The sequence below is a fragment of the Schistocerca americana genome, chromosome 2, assembly GCF_021461395.2.
Source record: "Schistocerca americana isolate TAMUIC-IGC-003095 chromosome 2, iqSchAmer2.1, whole genome shotgun sequence".
NCBI classification, from domain to species: Eukaryota; Metazoa; Arthropoda; class Insecta; order Orthoptera; family Acrididae; genus Schistocerca; species Schistocerca americana.
The window spans coordinates 477,144,988-477,166,814 of NC_060120.1; the positions used below are offsets into that span (position 1 = coordinate 477,144,988).

Below are 21,827 nucleotides of genomic sequence, written 5' to 3' on the forward strand. Positions count from 1 at the left end.
ACCGAACTCACGCATCGTTGGATTACAAATTGACCATGTAGCAATCTTTTATTGAAAGTATAGAGAAAGTATAAACGTCTATGTCAGAAAGCATGCAACCGTTTATTCAGTCGTTACCTGCCAAGAACAAAACTACGTTTAAAACCTCAGAGTTTCACACAGACCCAGGAATCTGACACTAACAGATCCACCCAGCGTTGAAGGAGAGACAGAAGACAAACAACTGGCAATAACCCAACAGCAAATACATCGAAACAGCACATACACTAATTCCTCTCTAGAAAAGGAAACAGCACCCTTGGAGGAATGAATTTAAACTCAACTGCATGCATACAATTGTAACAGCAATATATCTACATCTTCACAATCATTCTGCAATTCATAAGTGTCTGGCAGAGTGTTCTTCGAACCACCTTTAAGCTACTTCTCTACAGTTCCATTCTCGAACAGATCACGGAAAAAAACGAACACTTAAATCTTTCCATGCGGGCTTTGAGTTCTCTTTTTTATTATAATGATCATTTCCCCTATGAAGATGGGCATCAACAAAATATTTTCACACTCTAAGGAGCAAGTTGTTGAGTGAAATTTCATGAGAAGACCGTGCCGCAGCGCAAAACGTCTTTAATGACTGCCATCCCAATTCATGCATCATATGCGTGGCGCTCTCTCCTCTATTTCGCGATAGCACAAAACGAGCGGTCCTGAACTGAACGTTTTCGGCGTCCACCGTCAATCCTATCTGATGCAGATCCCACACCACACAGCAGTACTCCAGAAGAGGACGGACAACTTTTGTGTAAGCAGTCTCTATAGCAGACATATTGCATTTTCTCAGAGTTCTGCCAATAAGTCGCAGTCTTTGGTTTGCTATCCCCACAACATTACAAATGTGATCGTTCCAATTTTAGTTATTCTAACTGTAATCCCCAAGCATTTAGTTGAGTTTACACCCATTGGATGTGTGTGGTTTCGTGTAACTGAAATTTTGCGGATTCCGTTTAGTATTCATGTGGACTTCATTACTTAGATTCAAGTGCCACTTTTTGCACAATACAGAGATCTTGTCCAAATCATTTTTCAATTCGTTTTCATCATCTGATGACTTTACAAGACGGTAAATGACATCATCATCGGCAAACAATCTAAGAGGACTGCTCAGCTTGACTCCTTAATCGTTTATGTAAATCAGGAACAACAGAGGGCTTTTAACACTTCCTTGGGGAGCACCAGATATTACTTCCTGTTTTACTCGATGACTTTTCGTCAGTTATTACGAACTCTGACCTTTCTGACAGGAAATCACGAATGCAGTCGCACAACTGTTCCGATACTCCATAGGCGGGTTAATTAGAAGTCGCTTCTGAGGGACCGTGTCAAAAGCTTTCTGGAAATCTAAAAATACGGAATTAATTTGACGTCCCCTCATTCTCGCGGGAGAATAAAGGGCTAGTTGTGTTTCAGAAAAACGATATTTTTCTGAATCCATGAATTTGTCAATAAATCGTCTTCTTCGAGGTGATTCCTAATGTCGACCGCAGTACTCCAATATGTTCGAAAACCCTACGGCAAATCGACGTTGGTGATACGGGTCTGTGAGGACTCGAACCTCCGGCGTGACGGGCCTCGCAGTCCGTGACATAACGCCTCAACCGAGTGGTTGTATTTGATAGCCGAGTAACGAGCTATTGTATCACCATATTCCAAAAGAAACCTTATTGGTATACAGTCTACCTTGCCTTTATTGATTTAAGCTGCTTCACTTCACCGAGGATATCTACTTCGAAGTTCCTCATATTTGCAGTTGTTCTCGATTCCAAGGAAGAAATTTGGAAAACCGTATTTAATAACTCTGCTTTAGTGGCACTAGCATCAATAAAATCATTGTTATCGAGAATGAAGATATTGATTGCTTCTTGCCACTGCTGTACATAAAATACGTACAGACTCTTTTTGGTTTTCTGCCAGATGTCGAGACAGAGTTTCGTGGCGAAACTATTTAAAGTATCTCGCATTGAAGTTCGCGTTAAATTTCGAGATTGTGTAAAACTTCGCCAATGTTAGGGATTTTGTGACCTTTTAAATTTGGCATGCTTTTTCCGTTGCTCCTGCAACAGCGTTGTGACCTGTTTTGTGTACCACTGGGGATCAGCACCATCTCTTAATAATTAATTTGGTATATAGCTCTCAATTTCCATCGATACTATTTCTTTCAATTTAAAAGAAATCTGGTCTACGCTTACATAGTGAGGCTGGAAGAGTGGAGTCTGTCTCTTAGGAGAGTGTGAAGCCAATTTTAATCTTCTTTTTTAAATACATGTATTTTGCGTTTATTTTTGATGAGATTGGATGTTATGGTATTCAGTCTATCCAGCACAACATTGTGGTCACTAATTAATGTCTCTTTTACTATGTTCCCTATATTATAAGGAGTATCTCTTGCTAAGATGTCAAGTATGTATTCATAACCATTTACACTTCGGTTGTTCAAAATAAATTTCTGAGAAGGCATTCAGCAAGATTTGGGATGACATCTTATGCCTCCCACCGACTTTAAATATGTATTTTTCCAACATATCAAGAATAGATTGAAGTCACCAGCAACTATTTGAAATTACACTCACGTCTTCTTTGAACTATTCAGCAACTGGACCACCTGAATCGGCAAGGGGGGGGGGGGGGGGAGAGGTGAAAGAAACCAATTATTAATTTATTACTGTTGTCAAGTATAACCTCTGCCCATACTAACTTACAGGAACCTTCTACTTCAATTTCACTACTAGTTATACTACTTCTGACAACAATAAACACTGCACCACCAACTGTATTTAATCCATCCTGTCTTAACACGGTTAAGTCCTCTGAAAAAATTTCGGCTGAACTTATTTCCAGTTTTGGCGAATTTTCCTTACATAGAACGATTTTTGATTCGGTGCTTTCTGTTAGCGCTTGGAGCCCTGTTTCTTTTCCAGCAGAGCTACAACAGTTTACAACTACAGTATTGATTGTTGCTATTCTTGTGTTCTTCCTGCACCATTCGAAACTAAAACACTTTCTGCACTTTCAAAAGATCCTCCAACCTAAAAAACGGGCCTATCCCCTCAACACAGCCCCCGCTACCCGTGTAGCCGTTTCCTGTGTGTAGTCGACCCCTGTCCCATTTAGCATTACCCTATGACGCAAGTCGAGGAACCTGCAACATACACGTTCACAGAACCGCCTGCGCCTCTAATTCAGACCGTTCACTGTGTTCTGTTGACGATGCTACAGATGGTGAGATCCGCCTTCACCTCGCAAGCAAGACTGGCAGTCTTTACTACTTCAGCTAGCCGCCCGAAGCTAGAGAGAACCTTTTCCGATCCATATCGACACAAATCGTTAGTACCAACACGAGCTACCACTTGCAGTTGGCTGCACCCAATCGTTAGTGCCAGCATGAGTCACCACTTCCAGTTTGCTGCCTCCTGTGTTCTTCATGGTATCCAGAATCACCCGTTCCCAGTGATCTCTATACTACCTGGATGTTGAACTTCAGCTATCTGATCGTGCCAGCCATAGATGCTCATATTTCGTTTCTTGCCAAACTACAACATGGCTGCTAGGAAATGTCACTAGAACACGAAAAGAAAATACTTTCAATTCCACTCCCTCATCAGCCTATTACATCATATGTTGACATAAAGTTCAAAACAAGAAATCAGCCTGAAATTCTTTGTCACATGCAGAACGATGGAAATTTGTTTGACAAACTACAATATGGCGGACGATGCAAAGCACGTGTATTTGCAGACACGCTGCAGTTCTATAATCAGAGACCAGACTTCCACATCCAGGTTGTACAGAGATCATTGCCCGTTCCCCATCCGGAATAACTCCTCCTGTTGTATACAGAGTGCGCACTGGATTCCTTTCCGTTCACCATCCAGAATAACTCCTCCGGTATGTATACAGAGTGCGCACTGGATTCCTTTCCCTAAGGATAAGACAAAGACAACCACAATAAAACATCCTGACTGTGAGGAAAGAGACAGTCAGATTAATCAGAAAGACCGAAAAGAAATACGCAAAGGATCAACTAGCTGAAATAGAGAAACTGCTATAAGAACTTCAAAACTAAGCTCAAAGGATGTCATCACAAATTCTCTGCTTCAAGAAAGAAATTGGCAGTTGGCTCTAAACAGTCAAGAAAACTACAAGGAATTTTCCACACATTTCACTGAACTGCTTAATTGCTGAGAACCAACATAAAGATTCCCACTACAAAAAACTAAGGACACTAATCAAAAAAATGGTTCAAATGGCTCTGAGCACTATGGGACTTAACTACTGTGGTCATCAGTCCCCTAGAACTTAGAACTACTTAAACCTAACTAACCTAAGGACATCACACACATCCATGCCCGAGGCAGGATTCGAACCTGCGACCGTAGCAGTCGCGCGGTTCCGGACTGCGCGCCTAGAACCGCTAGTCCACCGCGGCCGGCAAGGACACTAATCCAAATTCATTACTGCCTGGGGAAGAAGAAATGAAGAGATGCCAGGCTGATCAAAAGACGACGGGGGGGTGGGGGAGGGGGAGATGGAATCACAGCAGCGAGCGTCATCAACAAACAGCCACAGATTGCTTCTAACCCTTTTCGTCAAATCGCTCATGCATTAAGGGAACAAGCGCGGGTCTATCACATCTCTCTGGGATGCCCATGACGGTACTTTTGTCTCTGATAAACACTTTTCGTCTACAACTATGTACTGGACTCTATTAGATAAAACGTCCTCAATTACCTGTGTTAGTTATTTTCAGAAAACAATGAATATGACGTAACCAGAGTATCTCTGCATTTTAATGTCGATCACAAAGTCTATAGGAAGCCATGCTACTTACCTTGTCTTCGTCTTCTCCGTTATAAATCGGGGAGCCATAGTAGTGCAGGAGCCGATGGCCGGCAATGATGCACAGCAAGGAAAATGTGCGCATGAACCCGAATACATCAAGATCCATATTCGATTCATTTGTGATGGTCAGCCGTCGGTAGTTTCGCTGCACTGAGAAGCACTCCATAATCTGCCTGCCCAAACCTGCGAATAGTCAGTAACTGTTTCTGCTGAAGGTATTATCACTACAAGATGAAGTCAGCATACTAACGTGCTCTCTCGTCTTGCGGCACGTTAGTGTTGTTGCCTCAAAAGAGCGACGAGAATTGAACTATAAACTTTTATTTGGTTTTTTATTCTCTCCGCAAAACAACAATACTGGCAACTTAGCTGTGATTTTAAGATATTAATTTTTGTTTATATCAGTGCGGTAGGCAAACCAACGGCCATTAGAAGTTAGTAAAAACTCAAATCTCTCTTCCGAAAAATTAACTTTTTCTTTTTTACGTTGTTACGGCGTTATGGCAGATATATTTGAGGCATTTGTAGAGAACACGAAACGAATTCAGTTCTTTCACCTAAGTCTCAAATATGATCAACTTCTTTGCACTTAGTCTACAAAATACATCAGTGCAATAATGAAGTCCCCCTATAAGGAAATTTCAGTTAACCACCTATCCTCAGTTTCCTGCCAACAAACTTGGAAAATACTCAACAAATTTTCGAAATACAAGGAGTGCAGTGCACTTAAAAGTGCTAATAAGGGATCCGACAGTTTGCTGGTAGGTTCGTGAAGGTATGTGACATTAGAAGTCCACGCACAGGTCATGTAATTCGCGTAAATAATGGGCCGCTGATTTGCGTACGCGGTAATCTAGCCCAATAGCGACCAAGTTGAGTTACGTAGGATCTACATCAAGCGAATTTGACTGCCGAGACATCAACGTCAGTTCACTATAATGGTGCTCAAACCACTGTACCATGGTTCTGGCTCCGATACCACTGTAGCACGGTTCTGGCTCCGATACACGGACAATTATACTGACGAAAGATGAAATCACCGTCGGTGGAGACCAAGCATGAAGGGATACGTTTGGTTCGCAGCTGTCAGTGTGTCTTCGATTACTACCAAAGGTCCCATGCAAGTGTAGAATGTCTCCCATAGCATAATAATGCTCTCACTAATTTGCGTCCGTGCGCGCTGCACGTTTCGAGCCGCCATTCACCTCGAAGACGGCGTTTGCGGAGACGACCATCGACCTAATGTAGCAGAAATGTGATTCACTCGAAGAGCCGACGCATTTCCATTGATCGACAGTCGAATCCCGATGGTCCCGTGCCCTCTGCAATCGTAACTGACGATGTCGTTTGATCAAAATGTGAACACGAAGGGTGGTGTGCTGCGGAGCTCCATATTCAACAATGTACGATAAACGGTGTACTCCGAAACATTTGTGAGTTCAACACCGTTGCCAGCATTGTGCTCTTTCGGCAGAGATGTCACAGATCACCATCTATCCCACTTCACACACAAGCCTCCGAACCTAGTGGTAGTTTTACTGTCCTTCTTCCCCTTTCCGTAGCTGCTCACACAGTAGCAAGTGAATATTCGACCAGTTTCGCCGTTTTCGAGATACTCGTTTACAGAGTCTGCGGAATAATAATCTCTCGTTTGTCAGAGTCGATTATCTCAATGGATTTCGCCATTTGCAGCCCATATCTCCGCTAGGGTGATCCCCGTCCGTGTCTGCTCCGCTTACGTACGTTCGTTACCGCCTCATGTTCCTGCAACGCCACCAGGCGGCATTCAGCGTTTGTAGCGTCGCAAGTTGTTCCGAGCGAACGTTTGATCTAGGATAGCTTGCTGCATGTAACTTCGGGGGCTGACATCTAGCGGCCTAACTAAGAGACACACGAGCGTCTGTCACTGCCTGCCGTGGGAAAGCTATCCAAGATCTCTTACTGGACGCGTACATTCACCATCTATAAGAACCTAAGTAAATGATATTAAATATTATTCAATCGTGAAACTTCCTGGCAGATTAAAACTGTGTGCCCGACCGAGACTCGAACTCGGGACCTTTGCCTTTCGCGGGCAAGTGCTCTACCAACTGAGCTACCGAAGCACGACTCACGCCCGGTACTCACAGCTTTACTTCTGCCAGTACCTCGTCTCCTACCTTCCAAACTTTACAGAAGCTCTCCTGCGAACCTTGCAGAACTAGCACTCCTGAAAGAAAGGATATTGCGGAGACATGGCTTAGCCACAGCCTGGGGGATGTTTCCAGAATGAGATTTTCACTCTGCAGCGGAGTGAAAATCTCATTCTGGAAACATCCCCCAGGCTGTGGCTAAGCCATGTCTCCGCAATATCCTTTCTTTCAGGAGTGCTAGTTCTGCAAGGTTCGCAGGAGAGCTTCTGTAAAGTTTGGAAGGTAGGAGACGAGGTACTGGCAGAAGTAAAGCTGTGAGTACCGGGTGTGAGTCGTGCTTCGGTAGCTCAGTTGGTAGCGCACTTGCCCGCGAAAGGCAAAGGTCCCGAGTTCGAGTCTCGGTCGGGCACACAGTTTTAATCTGCCAGGAAGTTTCATATCAGCGCACACTCCGCTGCAGAGTGAAAATCTCATTCTGGGATTATTCAATCGTTTTCAAAATCGGTGCACTGCCTTTTGTTATTCAGTAGAAGATTGTATAACTATATCAACATTGTAACTTTCATAGTTTCGGAGATTAAAAAAATTACTAAAGGAAAAAATCCGACACTTAAGGAAGTAAATTCAGTTAGGAAATATGATAGTTTATCTTTTGGTATAACTGGAAAGCATAAACTGAACTCTCAGTGTGCAGAATTAATTAATTGAGATTTTCATACTAAAACTTTAATTATTTTTCGTTTTCGTAATACAAAAATCAGACAGAGTTATTATTTGTGTCTAATATGGTTGTGAGAGTAAATGTAAGTAAATGAGAGTGTGTACGTGGGTCATTCGTTTGATTTCAATGTTGCATTATATACCGTCTTAAGTAACCTGCAAGTGTTACACAAGCCCGTCGTGAGAAAATGATCCTAGGGGATTTATTCATTTTGCTGATGATGTATGTCTAAGTGCGATTTCTATTGTAACAGAGCAGCCAGAAAGTCAGCTGGAGTAAAATCTGTATCTAAATAATATTTCCAGAATTATTGTCTTTTCGTTTTCGTTTATTAATCATTACTTTAATATTTGCATGTCAGATTGACGCAAATGCGTCTGTGTATAAGGATTGGTGCAGGCCAGTTCTGGCGCGAGTATGATCATGAGCGAGTATTCTGATTGGCAGCGAGTATGGTCAGCGACTCAGAATTGAGACGGTTCCCACACGTTACCTGATAGTTATACTGGGAGTGAGGCTGGAAGAAGAAAGTCGATCGCTAGCTTTGAATGCGGACGATCGTGTCACTAGCGCCAGTCAAAATAATGTGTAATATGAAGAATTTCTTTGTGTTTGAGATATTGGTTAGCTAAGTTCGATAGCAGTTGCTGTCCAGGACTGCTTGGAGAAATTTCAGACATTTTGACTAAATCTGTTGGACAGATATTCGCGTGTGAAATATTGGCCTTCATAGTGTTCATGTGGCATGTTTCAGTATTCAACCACTGAGCATTTTTGATGAGCAGTTTCTTTTTTATAAATCCGAAAGAAGGACTGAATGTAATAACTGAAATTAGTGGTGAAATTAATGACTGTGAAAACGTTGTTTCATTTGGGTCGGGTTTGGACAGATTTCTGACTGCTGTGCGTGTGAAATGGGTGTGAGTTGTGAACCGGAAGAAAATAGCCAATAGTTTATATGTGGACTAAACAGTACCTTTTTTCTGGCTACCAAGTACAAAGTACACAACTTTGTGTGGAAATTTCGGACATTATTTTCCAGAAGCCAACCTATTTTCTTACTGTCCGATAAAATTGAATGACAGTTTTTCTACAGAACTTTCTTTCATAACTAGAGATACGCGGCCTCCGTAATTGTAGATATTAGCTGGTGTTTTTTATCAACGCTGCTTTTAAATCATCTTGTAAGTATCTACTACGTTGCCGAGTGAAGGCACATTGAGCAGACGCCGTTCTGAGGTAGGTGAATTTTAATTTTCAGCCTCCACAGTGACAACGACGTAACGAGAGGGAAAAAAAAACGCCCCGCCGATCGTTGCGGTGGGCAGTGGTTATAATGTTTTGGCTTGTCAGTGTATTTTACGTATCCGCTTAAAGAGACAGAGAAAAATCAATGATCTTAGCCATATTCCGATAGCGTAGTCTATAAATAACAAATACATGATGTTATGCACACGAATAATGATCGAGACTGCATAGTTCTCTGTGCCAAAGTATATTTGCACGAATAAGAACTCAATTCCTGATAAAACTGTTACGCGATCTTACGGTCTCATTATCAGGTCGAAGTAATCCAGCGGTTGTACGGATGGAATGAGATAATAAACGCGGTTGGCTCTGAAACTTATTGGTTTACTAGAACTGTGTGCCGGACTGTGATCGAGCATGGTACGTGGCAGGAGTGCTCTACACCTCAGCTGTCCAAGCAAAACTCACGTCGCACCGTAAGACTTTTGCTTCCGCCAGTCCCTTTTCTCCTATCTTCCAGACTTCATTCTGGAAAGTGATTGGGACTGTTTGCTGTTGGAAATTGTGGAATTTGGCAGCAGAACTCAATATAAGGCCTAAAGTACGCCAAAAGAAATATCACTGTTCACATTCTCCAACGTAAAAACTTTTCTAAGGATTAAAATAACTACGACCAACATAGGATATAAGCCATGTGTTATCAAGTTGCGACCTGGAACTATGGGATGCGAAAGAAACAACCTTTTAACTATACAGTTTCTTTAAATCAGCTGGGGAAAAATTACGCAGTGAAGAAAATACGTGGATCCAAATACAGAGATTGTCAAGCTTTTATAGAGAAAGCAGAAAGCTTCGCGAAAACCTAACGTAAGCGGTGGTTGTAGCTTTACTTCAATTAAACAAAAAAATTTCTTTTACTGAGGTACAGCAGATGACAAAAACTCCCTCAAAATTCGGCTGCTAGAAAATGGAACACTATGGGTGGGATTTAGTAAGTTGGCTCCAACACATGTTTCGCACAAATGACGAGAGACATTACTGGTTGGCAGGACATCGCAAGATAAAGGCAGTGGCGAGAGGATATCGAGTACTGTAGAGCGTTTTGAAACTAACTCCTGCATATGAGAAAACGACAGAAGAAATTTAGTTTTATCAAAGGAAATCGATAACTTTCTTCAGTTACGGCTGGTGCACCATATCCACTAAGACACTGTTGCCACCTCGATTTTTCCTGGGTTGACGGGTCGGGGAGGTTGGAGCGAACATTCACGATTCTTATTGGCAGCATCACTTGATAGTTACGTAGTGAGTGTGCCGAAGTCGTTGTTACTGAGTATGCTGTTGAAAATTACAACGTTATGTATGCTAGCCATGAAATACATTACCCCCATGTGACATCATAACCGCGTGAAGACTGAGATGTTTTTGTTTCTTTGTAAAAATACGTCTTGCAATTGAAATCATAATATAAACGTTTTATAAGAGACCAAGAGACACGTCAAATAGAAACGAACTCTGTATATTTTCCGCTGTAAAACAAATGATATGGCATTTCATTTATTCTCGCCGATCTGTGGCATCTCTTTCTGTCTGGCCGTTGAAGAGTAAGCACGCATGCCTCTATGTACCGTATCTATACATAAAATAGAAGGTATGTTTTCGAAATGTGTAAGTGGAAATTAATTATAGGGTCAGACCTGATAATTCAGTATCGCTAAGCAGAGTCATCTTGAAATCGAGTGACCAATCATTTCATTCATTTGTTACGTATATTTTTTAGGTAAGAAACATGTCTGTTTGATTGGCCGTCACAGAACTGCATGATAAACATTATTTTACTTGTTGCGACGTACAGAGAAATGCTTTCATAATAGTAATATCCCCGGTCTTTCTCTTATACTATAAACTCAAGAGGCCAACATTTCAAAATGCACTACAATGTATGATTCATAAAAGGATTCAGCTTTAAAAATGATAATGGTGATGTCCACTGTTATGCGCACTACCAAGAGAAAGTTCTTGACTTTTCGCTGCATTGGATACTTGCACAGAAGAGAACATTCTCAGCTTTCAATACTCAATGAGATGTTAAACGCCAACCTTTCTTAAAATTTTTAATGCACGAGATAAACCAATACTCGCCAACTTGAAATGATACTACCACCTTGACAAATCAATGCTTTATTTGCGTAACACTTGTGCAATGCGCGGCAGAGCGAGTATATCTTCAGGCAGAATACGGGGGCGTGCTAAAAAGTAATGCCTCCGAATTTTTTATTCCCTTCTCGATATCGGTTGAGGTATTACATTAAAGCATATGAATCGCCGTCGACTTTCGCACTTCGCTAAGCATCTGTCTCTGGAGGGCTTCGAATTGTAGCACGTAACATGGTGGTGTGTAACTTAACTAAGTCGGTTTGTGGGAAACATCGTTCTGTAATCGAGTCTCTAATCGCAGAAAAGATGCCTCCAGTTAAAATCCATGGAGAAATCAAAACTGTGTACGGTTATGATTGTACGGACACTAGTAATGTGCGAGTTGTATTATTTGTGATCGTAATGAACGAAACATTGGTGTTAACATGAACGTGAGTGATAGACTCTTTTTCGAAAAATTAAAGAACACCATCGAAGACTTCACTTTGATGGTGATGAAATAGTGCAAGCAGAGGTGACGTTGTGTCGCCGTCAACAAAGTCAAATGTTGAACAGTGATGGCATCAATAAACTGGTCTCTCGTTGGGAGGAAAGTGTTCATCACCAGGGTCACCATATTGAGAAGTAGATTTGTAGACATGAAGGATAAAGATACAGAACGTTAGTAAAGTTTGTTTCATTTAAAAAGCTTTAAAAGCTCTCACATAAAAAATTCAAAGGCATTACTTTGCAGCACGCCGTCGTAAATGAAGCTAATTGTAAACGTGCAGTATTAAATTAGAATTAATTTAGACAGACCCACCTTTCCTTTTCTCTGGTTTGAAGACATCTTTATTGTTCAAACGTGCATCATAATAGCTTCCAATGGCCGCTAACACCAACAGCGCTGCTATGAGACACCTGTTACGAACATCGATTGCATTACTTCGGGAAACATAATTGAAATCACATGTACATAAATATCAATCGGAACTGCGCATTCTCATCATATTGTTTTGTAGACACTACTCGCTAACAGCTGCTCCGTTAACCATAGTTATCATCTCATAGACTTTAACAAACTTCTACACCCTCATAAAAGTATCGCTATTTCTTTTCAGACATGCAACTGAAAAGAAAAGAGGGCAATAAAACTACTGACAGGAATAATATATAGAAGAATGGAAAAACTGGTGGAAGCAGACCGCAGGGAGCGCCAGTTTCGATTCCGGGTATAAATAAGAACAAACGAGATGATACTGACTCTATGACTTACCTTAGAAAATAGTTTTCAAACGTGACTCATTAAACTGATGGTCGGAAGTTTCTATGTCATATATTTTGTCTCGGTCAGTATTATTTGAATTTCTCAGTCTAGTCACCTCTCATCTTCAAAACTGGTAGAAAATTCTCTCATATATTACGCTCTTTTCTTTTCAGTTGCATGTCTGAAAAGAAGTAATGCTACTTTGATGGGAGTGTAGAAGTTTGTTCAAGTCTTAGAAGATAGATTCAAGAAAGGCAAACCTACATTTATAGCAGTTGTAGACTCAGAGAAAGCTTTTGTCAATTTTGAGTGGAATACGTTCTTTGAAGTTCTGAAGGTAGCAGGAACACAACATGGAGAGATGAACAGTTATCAACATATGAAGTTACGTGGTCCCATAGATCTGTTCAAGTCTCAAACATCTATAATGTATTTATGTAGTCTGAAGCGATGAATGAAAATGTGTATCCAGGCCGTGATCCGATCTCGGGTCTCTTCCTCACTATGAGGCAGACACGCTAACCACAACGCTAACATGGCGCCGAATGAAAATTTGTACAAAGACCCGCATTCGAAGCCGGGTCTCTTGCTCGTTAGGCAATTACGCCCTTGAGCAACAAGTTAAAATTTGTACAAATGCTGGGATTCGAACCCAGGTCTCCTAGTCAGTAGGCAGATGCGCTAACCACTATGGCGCCGTGGCGACGAGTGAGAATTCGTACCAAGGCCGTAATTTGAATTGATATCTCCTGCTCACTAGGCAGATGTACTAACCATTAGGCCACCATGACATAGTGATTAGCGTATCTGCCTAGTAGGCAGTTGGTTTGGATACCGACCTTGGTACAAATTCCATTAGTTACTTCAGTCTGCATCAATACATTATATTTATCTACAACTTACACATAAAGCAGACTGTAATTAACGGGTGACAATTATTGAACTATATGGAATAAAATCTTCATAAATTCCCAACTGTTCGCGTTAAGACGTTCAAACAGCAAAGTTGGCCGCAGGGCTCGATGGGAATTAGTATGTGCTGTGTGCGTTTGTTTAGCGACGAAGCCCACTTTCGTTTGGATGCGTTCGTCAATAAGCAAAATTGGCGCGTTTAGGGGACTAAGAATTTGCATTTCGCGATCGAGAAGTTTCTTCACCCTCGACGTGTGACTGTGCGGTGTGCAATGACCAGAGTAATCGGTGCGATATTCCTTGATGGTGCGGTGACTACCGAACGGTACGTGAAGATTTTGGAAGATGATTTGATCCCCATTATCCAAAGTGACCCTGATTTCGACAAGATGTGGTTCATCCAAGACGGAGCTCGACCACATCAAGGCAGGAAAGTGTCTGATGTTCTGGAGGAGCACTTTGGCGACCGCTGGCGTAACCCAGGGACCACTGGCATGGGTCTCGATTGGCCGCCATATTCTCCGGATATGAACACATGCGCTCCTTTTTGGGGAAGGGGGGGGGGTACATTACACACAAGGTGTGCAGCAATAACCCCCCTCTCTCTCTCTCTGGTGAACTTCGCGAGATTACAGACCATATACCTATATGGGGCTGTGTTAGAAATAATCTAACTGAATTAGTGTCCGGTTATTTCCTCCACAAGAGCCGGCCGCGGTGGTCTCGCGGTCCTAGGCGCTCAGTCCGGAACCGCGCGACTCCTACGGTCGCAGGTTCGAATCCTGCCTCGGGCATGGGTGTGTGTGACGTCCTTAGGTTAGTTAGGTTTAAGTAGTTCTAAGTTCTAGGGGACTGATGACCTAAGATGTTAAGTCCCATAGTGCTCAGAGCCATTTGAACCATTTTGAACCTCCACAAGAACACGTTTTACTTGCGAATTGTGTCGTTATGGAAAATGTGATTCAGTCTAGAGGCTAAATTATGTAACTCTCACACAATTTTTTAGGCGCTTCAGTCCGGAACCGCGGTGCTGCTACGATCGCAGGTTCGGATCCTGCCTCGGGCGTGGATGTGTGTGATGTCCTTAGGTTATTTAGGTTTAAGTATTTCTAAGTGTAGGGGACTGATGACCTCAGCTGTTAAGTCCCATAGTGCTTCGAGCTATTCCACACACAGTTCTGTTACTGACTCTGTATACACTATAAGATAGACTACGTATCCGTTCACTTGTCCCTGCAATCATCAGCAATCAGGTGAGTACTCGTGAAAATGTGGTAACATGGCTAAGTGCAATGTAAATGTAGCCTGCGTAGTTTGACAGGCGTCATATTCAGTTTTGCCCTAGCCGCGAAGCTTTAACTTTACTGCTCGGAGCCCAGAAACTAATGGCTCACGCGGCGATTTACGCGTTGCATCGTATGAAATACTAAATTACGTAAACTCACTCTGAAGAAAACAAGGCACACGCATTTGTAACACTTTCCCTCAAAAGGCATTCAAAATACAGGCAACTGCAGCAGCATGAATGTAAAGGGAAATTTAAATAAAAGAAAAATACTTATAACAAATGATGGGCCAACAAAACTTCACTTTACGTTAATAGTTCACTTTCAATAACTTTATTCACGAAGCAGAAGTTAAGGAAATGAAATGAAATCAAATAAAAGAAAACAGTTTTATAATAAAACAAACAATTTACAGTCAGAACTGCTCAGTTTCGTTAATCTTTTACTGGGAAAAGTGCACAGCAGTCCAGCTTGTCAATTCATTGTCAGAGATGGCCGGCGGTGGTCAAGGAAGGCAGGATTCGGTTACGATTGTGGACGGGGCCGTAATCAGTTACTATTGGTTGGCTTTTCTTTTAATCACACACAAGTTATTTAAAATCAACAATAAATTAAAACAATGGCAATAATTTAAGAATTGTTTCACGGCTGAAGGCGTTAAGGGCGATAAATAAAGAACTGATTAAACTTGCTGCAACTTACAATTGCAGTTATTAAAATACAAAATACAAGTGACCAAGGTCTTACAGCTAGCTGCAAAAATACAATTGCCAAATTAAAATTTCAAGACAAGCAACGACACACACGGCTGGAGGCCATAATGGCAATAAATTAAGAATTGTTTCACGGCTGACGGCCTTAATGGCAATAAATTAAGAATTGTTTAACTCGTTGTATCTTACAAACTACAGTTATTAAAATATTGGAAACAAATCACTAAGGTCTTAAAGGTTAACTGCTAAAATACAATTAGAATTTTAAGACAAGTAGCGACAGTCACGGCCGAAGGCCTTTAAACGCCAAGAATGGCAGTTGTTAAAAAAAATTGACAAACATACTGTCAAACAGCAAGGCAATAACAATAGTTAATTTAAAAGACAGGCAACTGATCACCAAACAGTTGAGACAAATGATGGTAACTTGGTAATAAAATAATAACACAACAGTAAAACACAAGGGCTAGTCACAGGCGGTGCTCCAGGAATCGACCTCTGAGTAGGTCAGGCTTTCCGCGAGCGATGAGAAAGGCAGCCAAGAGTTGCATTCTCTTCACAAGATGGTAACTCAGACTAGTGGCAGTCTAAAGAATCTGCTGAGGCTACCTAACGTCCGATAACCAATGCAACGATGAAACACCACGCAAAAGCCGGAACCGACGGTCAGCACTACGTCCTCAGAATGCTGGTTTAGAGCGTCCGAAAGGAGAAAGGAACTACTACTACCAGTGTAGAAGAAACACCAACCGACCTACAAATCAACGAAACTGTCAAAACTACACGCCTGACCGGACAGCAGCGGCAAGGCGAGGAAACGTACACTGCCGTTACATACACTAACCTCCAGGGCAGGTCACTGGGGCGCTAGCGGCTACCAGGCAGGAAAAATACTGTTGGTTGAACTTAACAAATAGTAACACATATAATGCAGCAATTAGTTACAATAAGGCGAGGGAAGCTAATTAGACCCACCTTCCCCAAGCACTCCACTCGTTGCTCTTCGTCTTGGCGACACTGCGAGCAGCAACACGAACCCAAGTCACTGGAGAATCGCGAGATCTCACAATGGTGATTTCACTGCTAGGATTAAAATCCACTCAACTTAAAGCTTGTTGGATGCGATTGACGACTGGGTCGCGTACCCTCGCGACCACAACCCTTCCATGCGGCAGTGCATGCGTGCAGCCAGCGGTCCTGGCGTGTTCTCGCACTGCCCTCTTGGCTCCTCTGGAGTCCCCAACCGAACTGCTCACTGACACGACCCGGAAGAATAACGACGTCACCCCAAAGATAGGGCCACAGTTACTAAATATCGATGACGCTGCTGCTGCCACTAGCGGACAGGCAACGCTTGCGAAACCAAGTGGCGCCAATCAACACAAGAAGAATAGAAACAACCGCAACCATGTCAACTAAACGATACAGTCTGGCCTCCAGCAGAAGACGGAGCCCTACAACAGCCCCAACGCGAGCCGCAGCACGGCTGAGGTGTATTGAGATGACGGGGTTGGCCTGTGATATTGTCGATGATGTTATATATTTGTCGTATTTCCACGGCGAAGTACGCTGGTGAAGTCTCTTCTTTGTTATGTTGCATAGTCATCTTCAGTGGCGTTTCATAAGCCAGTGGCTGAATAGACGTCATTGTTGGCGACAATCCACAGTTTCACACACTTATTACTCGTTACACACACACACACACACACACACACACACGCCTAGTTCTTGTATCAGTACGTTATACACTCTTCGTGATAACTTAAGACCGCGATGTAACTGTTCGTCACGTTTGCATATGACTACCACAATCGCAAATTCACAGTCAGTTAAACAGTTCTTGCACTTAATCCGCAATTGTAATTATGTTCATTACGACAGTTACGGATTCAAACAGTCGGTTGTTCATTAAGAGGACAGACATATTACACAGTTTCATGGAGCCTTAGCTCGCGCGAAGAGGTTAAATGTAAAAAGACAGTTTCACTCCCACGACAGCAATAACTGTAATGCCTACTCGCCAATCATTGGCAGTACCGGTCGAGGCACATTCCATTTAGCAATACTCACGCTGGAACTTGCTGAGGCTGGCGCCGCAACGGTCCCTTGTCCGTTCACCACGTGTATTCGTCGCCTCCCCACTTTTCCTGCCAAATTTGTTTGCCTGGGAGCTGAATCACACAACGGTCGGCCGTTCGGCTCAGCACGTGGTTCGACAAAGAATGTCCTGCCACACTTTTGGCGCGCCACCCACCGCATGTCTTTGTGCGACCGAGAACGCCGTGCTACACTTTTGGCGCCAAATTTTGCTCAATTCAGGTTATCCTACATTTATTTACATGTCGTAATGATACAGTCGTAGATGAGTCGTGTCATCCACTCACTCATTCCTTCAACACACGCTTTCACAGAACTTGTTCTACTTATATGCCACCCACCCTATTATAAAATTTTGTACATGCATTTACGCCCCCACATACAACCCAGCTCAATAGAACATAATAATTCCTGTTTCGACAGATAGTCATATTCGGTGAACAATTAAATGTACTAAATTACGCATACGTGTAGTGAAATAAGCAAATACTTTTACCGACGTACACACCCCTCTCACTGAGGATACGGCATTTAATATTATATACTTAAACACAGACCAATGATAGCAATATTCTGACGCGCATTTTGTCCTTGTATTAAAGATACAATTCATTTTCCTATACGGCACAAAATCACCATTTTACATCAGAGCACACTCAGTCGACCCAAGTCGCTCTCAGAACAGTTCTGCTAATTCAAGAGACTTTTCCCGCATAACATTGAATGATTTTAAATAAAGGACAGCCACAACACAAGGAAATTAGAAGAGCCTTGTGGCGTTGTGTCAACTTTCCGAACTACCTCCTGAAAGTGATTGGCGGCCTCTACATTTAAACTCATATGTCGCATGACCCAATAGTTGATAACTCTGTGTTCCATTTCTAGTGATTGTTCATTTTGCACACAAGTACGGGATCACCGTTTTCGGTGCTAGCAACCCCAGAAGTTGGGGTCCATCAACCAAAATTTGTTCCCCAACTCAAACGAGCATTTTCACTCAATCATTATGTGGTTCCCAATGCACGGATGAGCTGGATAAGACACCGCCAATCTACTGTAATATTATCCATCACAGCTGATATCGCGAAACATTTTACAGTAAGTCCAGCACTGGCCAATCATGTGACAGCATGTTTTCCTAATTTCAGTATCATAGCTAAACCATACCTCCTCTACTTTGCAAGTATCATTGCAAGCTTTGATAGATGACTGCTCAGTACAACCATTCACACTTCATTCTCGAACACATAAAAAGGGAGCAGGCTCTGATCAGAAAGACTGATGCATTTCTGCCAACGGGAAAAGTCTCTCGAATTAGCTGAACTGTTCTGAGAGTGACTTGTGTCGACAGAGGGTGCTATGATGTAAAATGGTGATTTTGTACCGTATAGGAAAATGAATTGTATCTTTAATACAAGGACAAAATGCGCGTCAGAATATTGCTATCATTGGTCTGTGTTTAAGTATATAATATTAAATGCCGTATCCTCAGTGAGAGGGGTGTGTACGTCGGTAAAAGTATTTGCTTATTTGACTACACGTTTGCGTAATTTAGTACATTTAACTGTTCACCGAATATGACTATCTGTCGAAACAGGAATTATTATGTTCTATTGAGCTGGGTTGTATGTGGGGGCGTAAATGCATGTACAAAATTATTATAATAGGGTGGGTGGCATATAAGTAGAACAAGTCCTGTGAAAGCGTGTGTTGAAGGAATGAGTGAGTGGATGACACGACTCATCTACGACTGTATCATTACGACATGTAAATAAATGTAGGATAACCTGAATGGAGCAAAATTTGGCGCCAAAAGTGTAGCACGGCGTTGTCGGTCGCACATAGACACGCGGTGGGTGGCGCGCCAAAAGTGTGGCAGGGCATTCTTTGTCGAACCACGTGCTGAGCCGAACGGCCGACCGTTGTGTGATTCAGCTCCCAGGCAAACAAATTTGGCGGGAAAAGTGCGGAGGCGACGAATACAACGTGGTGAACGGACAAGGGAGCGTTGTGACGTCAACCTCAGAAAGTTCCAGCGTGGCCAGCGAAAACATGTTTACGACGTGGGAGCGATCGCCGGTCCAGCGGTAGGCGCGGGCCGGGCCCAGCACGCCGCCTAACGTCACCGCCATAGGCAACAGCCCGCGCTGGCCGACGGGGCCAAGGGGTGGCGACGATTTGAACTACTTCTTTTGGAGCGCGGACGTTGTGGCGACTGAATTGGGCGTTGCTGCGATCTCGAAGATGTGTACTGATTGTGTTTGAGAATAAGTGATGACCGTACTGCTTGAAATAAAGACTTCAGTCCCTTTCCCCCTGAAAAATCAAAGGACGTGACTGAGGTTACTATACGTGCACTTTATTATTTGACGCGATTTTGATAGGTTACCAGTGAAAAAAGATAAGTGACAGTGAAAGTTCGTACGTGTGATTGATTATGGTGTTGGGATTTGAACTTGTGATAGACTTTTGTTATGGATGTAATGCAAATGGCTTTCTCGCCGAGAGAATAGGATATCTTGAATAAATAATAATAATAACAAATGATAATAAATAATAATAAATAGACGCACAGTTTTGGAGACATTATAGTGTTGGAATTTGAATTTGGTGCAATTTTCTAGTGGAGGTAGGCCAATAATAATAATAAATAATAATAAATGATGAATGATAATGAATAATAATAAATGATAATGAATAATAATAAATGATAATGAATAATAATGCATGCATTATCTTGTTGGAATTTGAATTTGGCGCCAATTTTTTCTGAAAGGTTAGGTTAGTGGAAGTAGCCCAATTGACCTATTTTCCCGCCAAAATTCAAAATTCCTGCCATTTTTATGGGGTTAGGTTAGTGGACGTAGCCCAATTGACCAATTTTCCCACAAAAATTCAAAATTCCCGACATTTTTTCTGGGGGTTAGGTTAGTGCACATAACACAATTGTCCTATTTTCCCGTCTAAAACCCGCCATCTTGGATGACGTCATCGCGGCTGCCAAGTCTATACGCCGCCATCTTGAATAAATTTGGCAACAATGCAGAGTGGCATCGTACATAGGTTGCTCCATTACTCCATTCACGTGGCCCCTCACATTCGCCTGCTTCAATGACGCTTTATTTTTCTTTGACACATAAAAATTATTTGTACATTAATTCTTGTAACGGAATTGTTTTGAGTAATATAGTGTGCAAGTGCCAAGGGCAAAGAAAGGTGGTCAATTGACTAGCATCTGCTATTCCGGATCGTGACTAACGTAATACGTAATGTCATGTTAATAAATTAGCAAAATATAATGAAAAAGAAATAATATTCAAAAGACACACGTCAAACATGTATAATGATGTACCGGTATTCAGAATATGTGAAATCTCATTTGATTTAGAACAATTGTGGCTAGGAATGTAGTATCTCTTTTGACTGGAGAGATAAGTCACGTGTTTTAACCGTGGATGGAGTATGTGAAACGGGTATACAGGTCTTCCGGTGTCGGGTAAAGTGGTAAGGTCCTGTGCTGCCTATCAGCCGTGTGTGCGATGAAGTGTCAGCTTGGAGAGTAGCTGGGTGGGGCATAGTAAATTCAGTGCATTAGCCTACAATTTGATGAGGCGTGTTTACTGCGAACTGTTACATAGTTTTTAGATGCTGCACCTTGTTATTAATGAACTAATATGGTGTTTAGACAGATTTGGATCAACTGTATACTGTGGGGAATCTGTATAGTACAACGTGTTGGTGGACTGCACGATGCCACTGTCATAAGTTAAACGTGGCCTGTGTACGTCTTGCTTGCTCTGAATGCACCACTATTTCAAATGGTGTTTGTTCCACGCAGTAAACAGTTTAGCCTCTGTAAGGCCACCGTTCTGTACACAAGGGCCGCTCAATAAGTAATGCAACACATTTTTCTGAAAGCAGGTTGGCTTTATTCAGGATTCCAGTATAGCATATTATTTTCCACTTTTTTGGCTACAGAATCCTATTTTTCTACGTAACCTCCGCTCGATGCGACGGCATTACGCCACCTTACTGGGAGGACCCTTATGCCCGAATGACATCACTCTGCCGGTTGACGTCGGAGCCAACATCTTGCTGATGTTCAACAACAAATTCCTCCTTTTTTCAACCGAAATTGGCGGAGAAAAAAATGTGTTGCATTACTTATTGAACGTCCCTTGTAATACATTAAGTTGGCGTAAATAAAACTGAGACTGCATTTCACACTGTTCTCTGGGTACAACATTATCCAAACTAATTGTTACTACTATGTCACTTTATTTACAGTAAAATTTATTTGTGTTATACTATCGTTCATTAACTGTTCCATAGGCTGGGATTTATGAATCAAGTAGATTTCATTTCGGCTTTATGCATCGGCGCGCAACCAGCCCCTTACGCTAATGTAGAGCCTGTAATCAG

The 21,827-nt window shown here is 42.2% G+C and overlaps 1 protein-coding gene across 1 annotated transcript in view; it reads right to left on the reverse strand.

Moving 5' to 3' along the window:
• LOC124595347 (nose resistant to fluoxetine protein 6-like) overlaps positions 1-21,827 on the reverse strand; it is a 367,206-nt gene that overhangs the window by 114,876 nt on the left and 230,503 nt on the right. Inside the window, exons 5-6 of the mRNA XM_047134061.1 lie at positions 11,954-12,051; positions 4,883-5,076 (exon numbers count right to left, since the gene is read on the reverse strand). Of these exons, the coding sequence (XP_046990017.1) occupies positions 4,883-5,076; positions 11,954-12,051 (292 nt within the window). The remainder of the gene's footprint in view (positions 1-4,882; positions 5,077-11,953; positions 12,052-21,827) is intronic.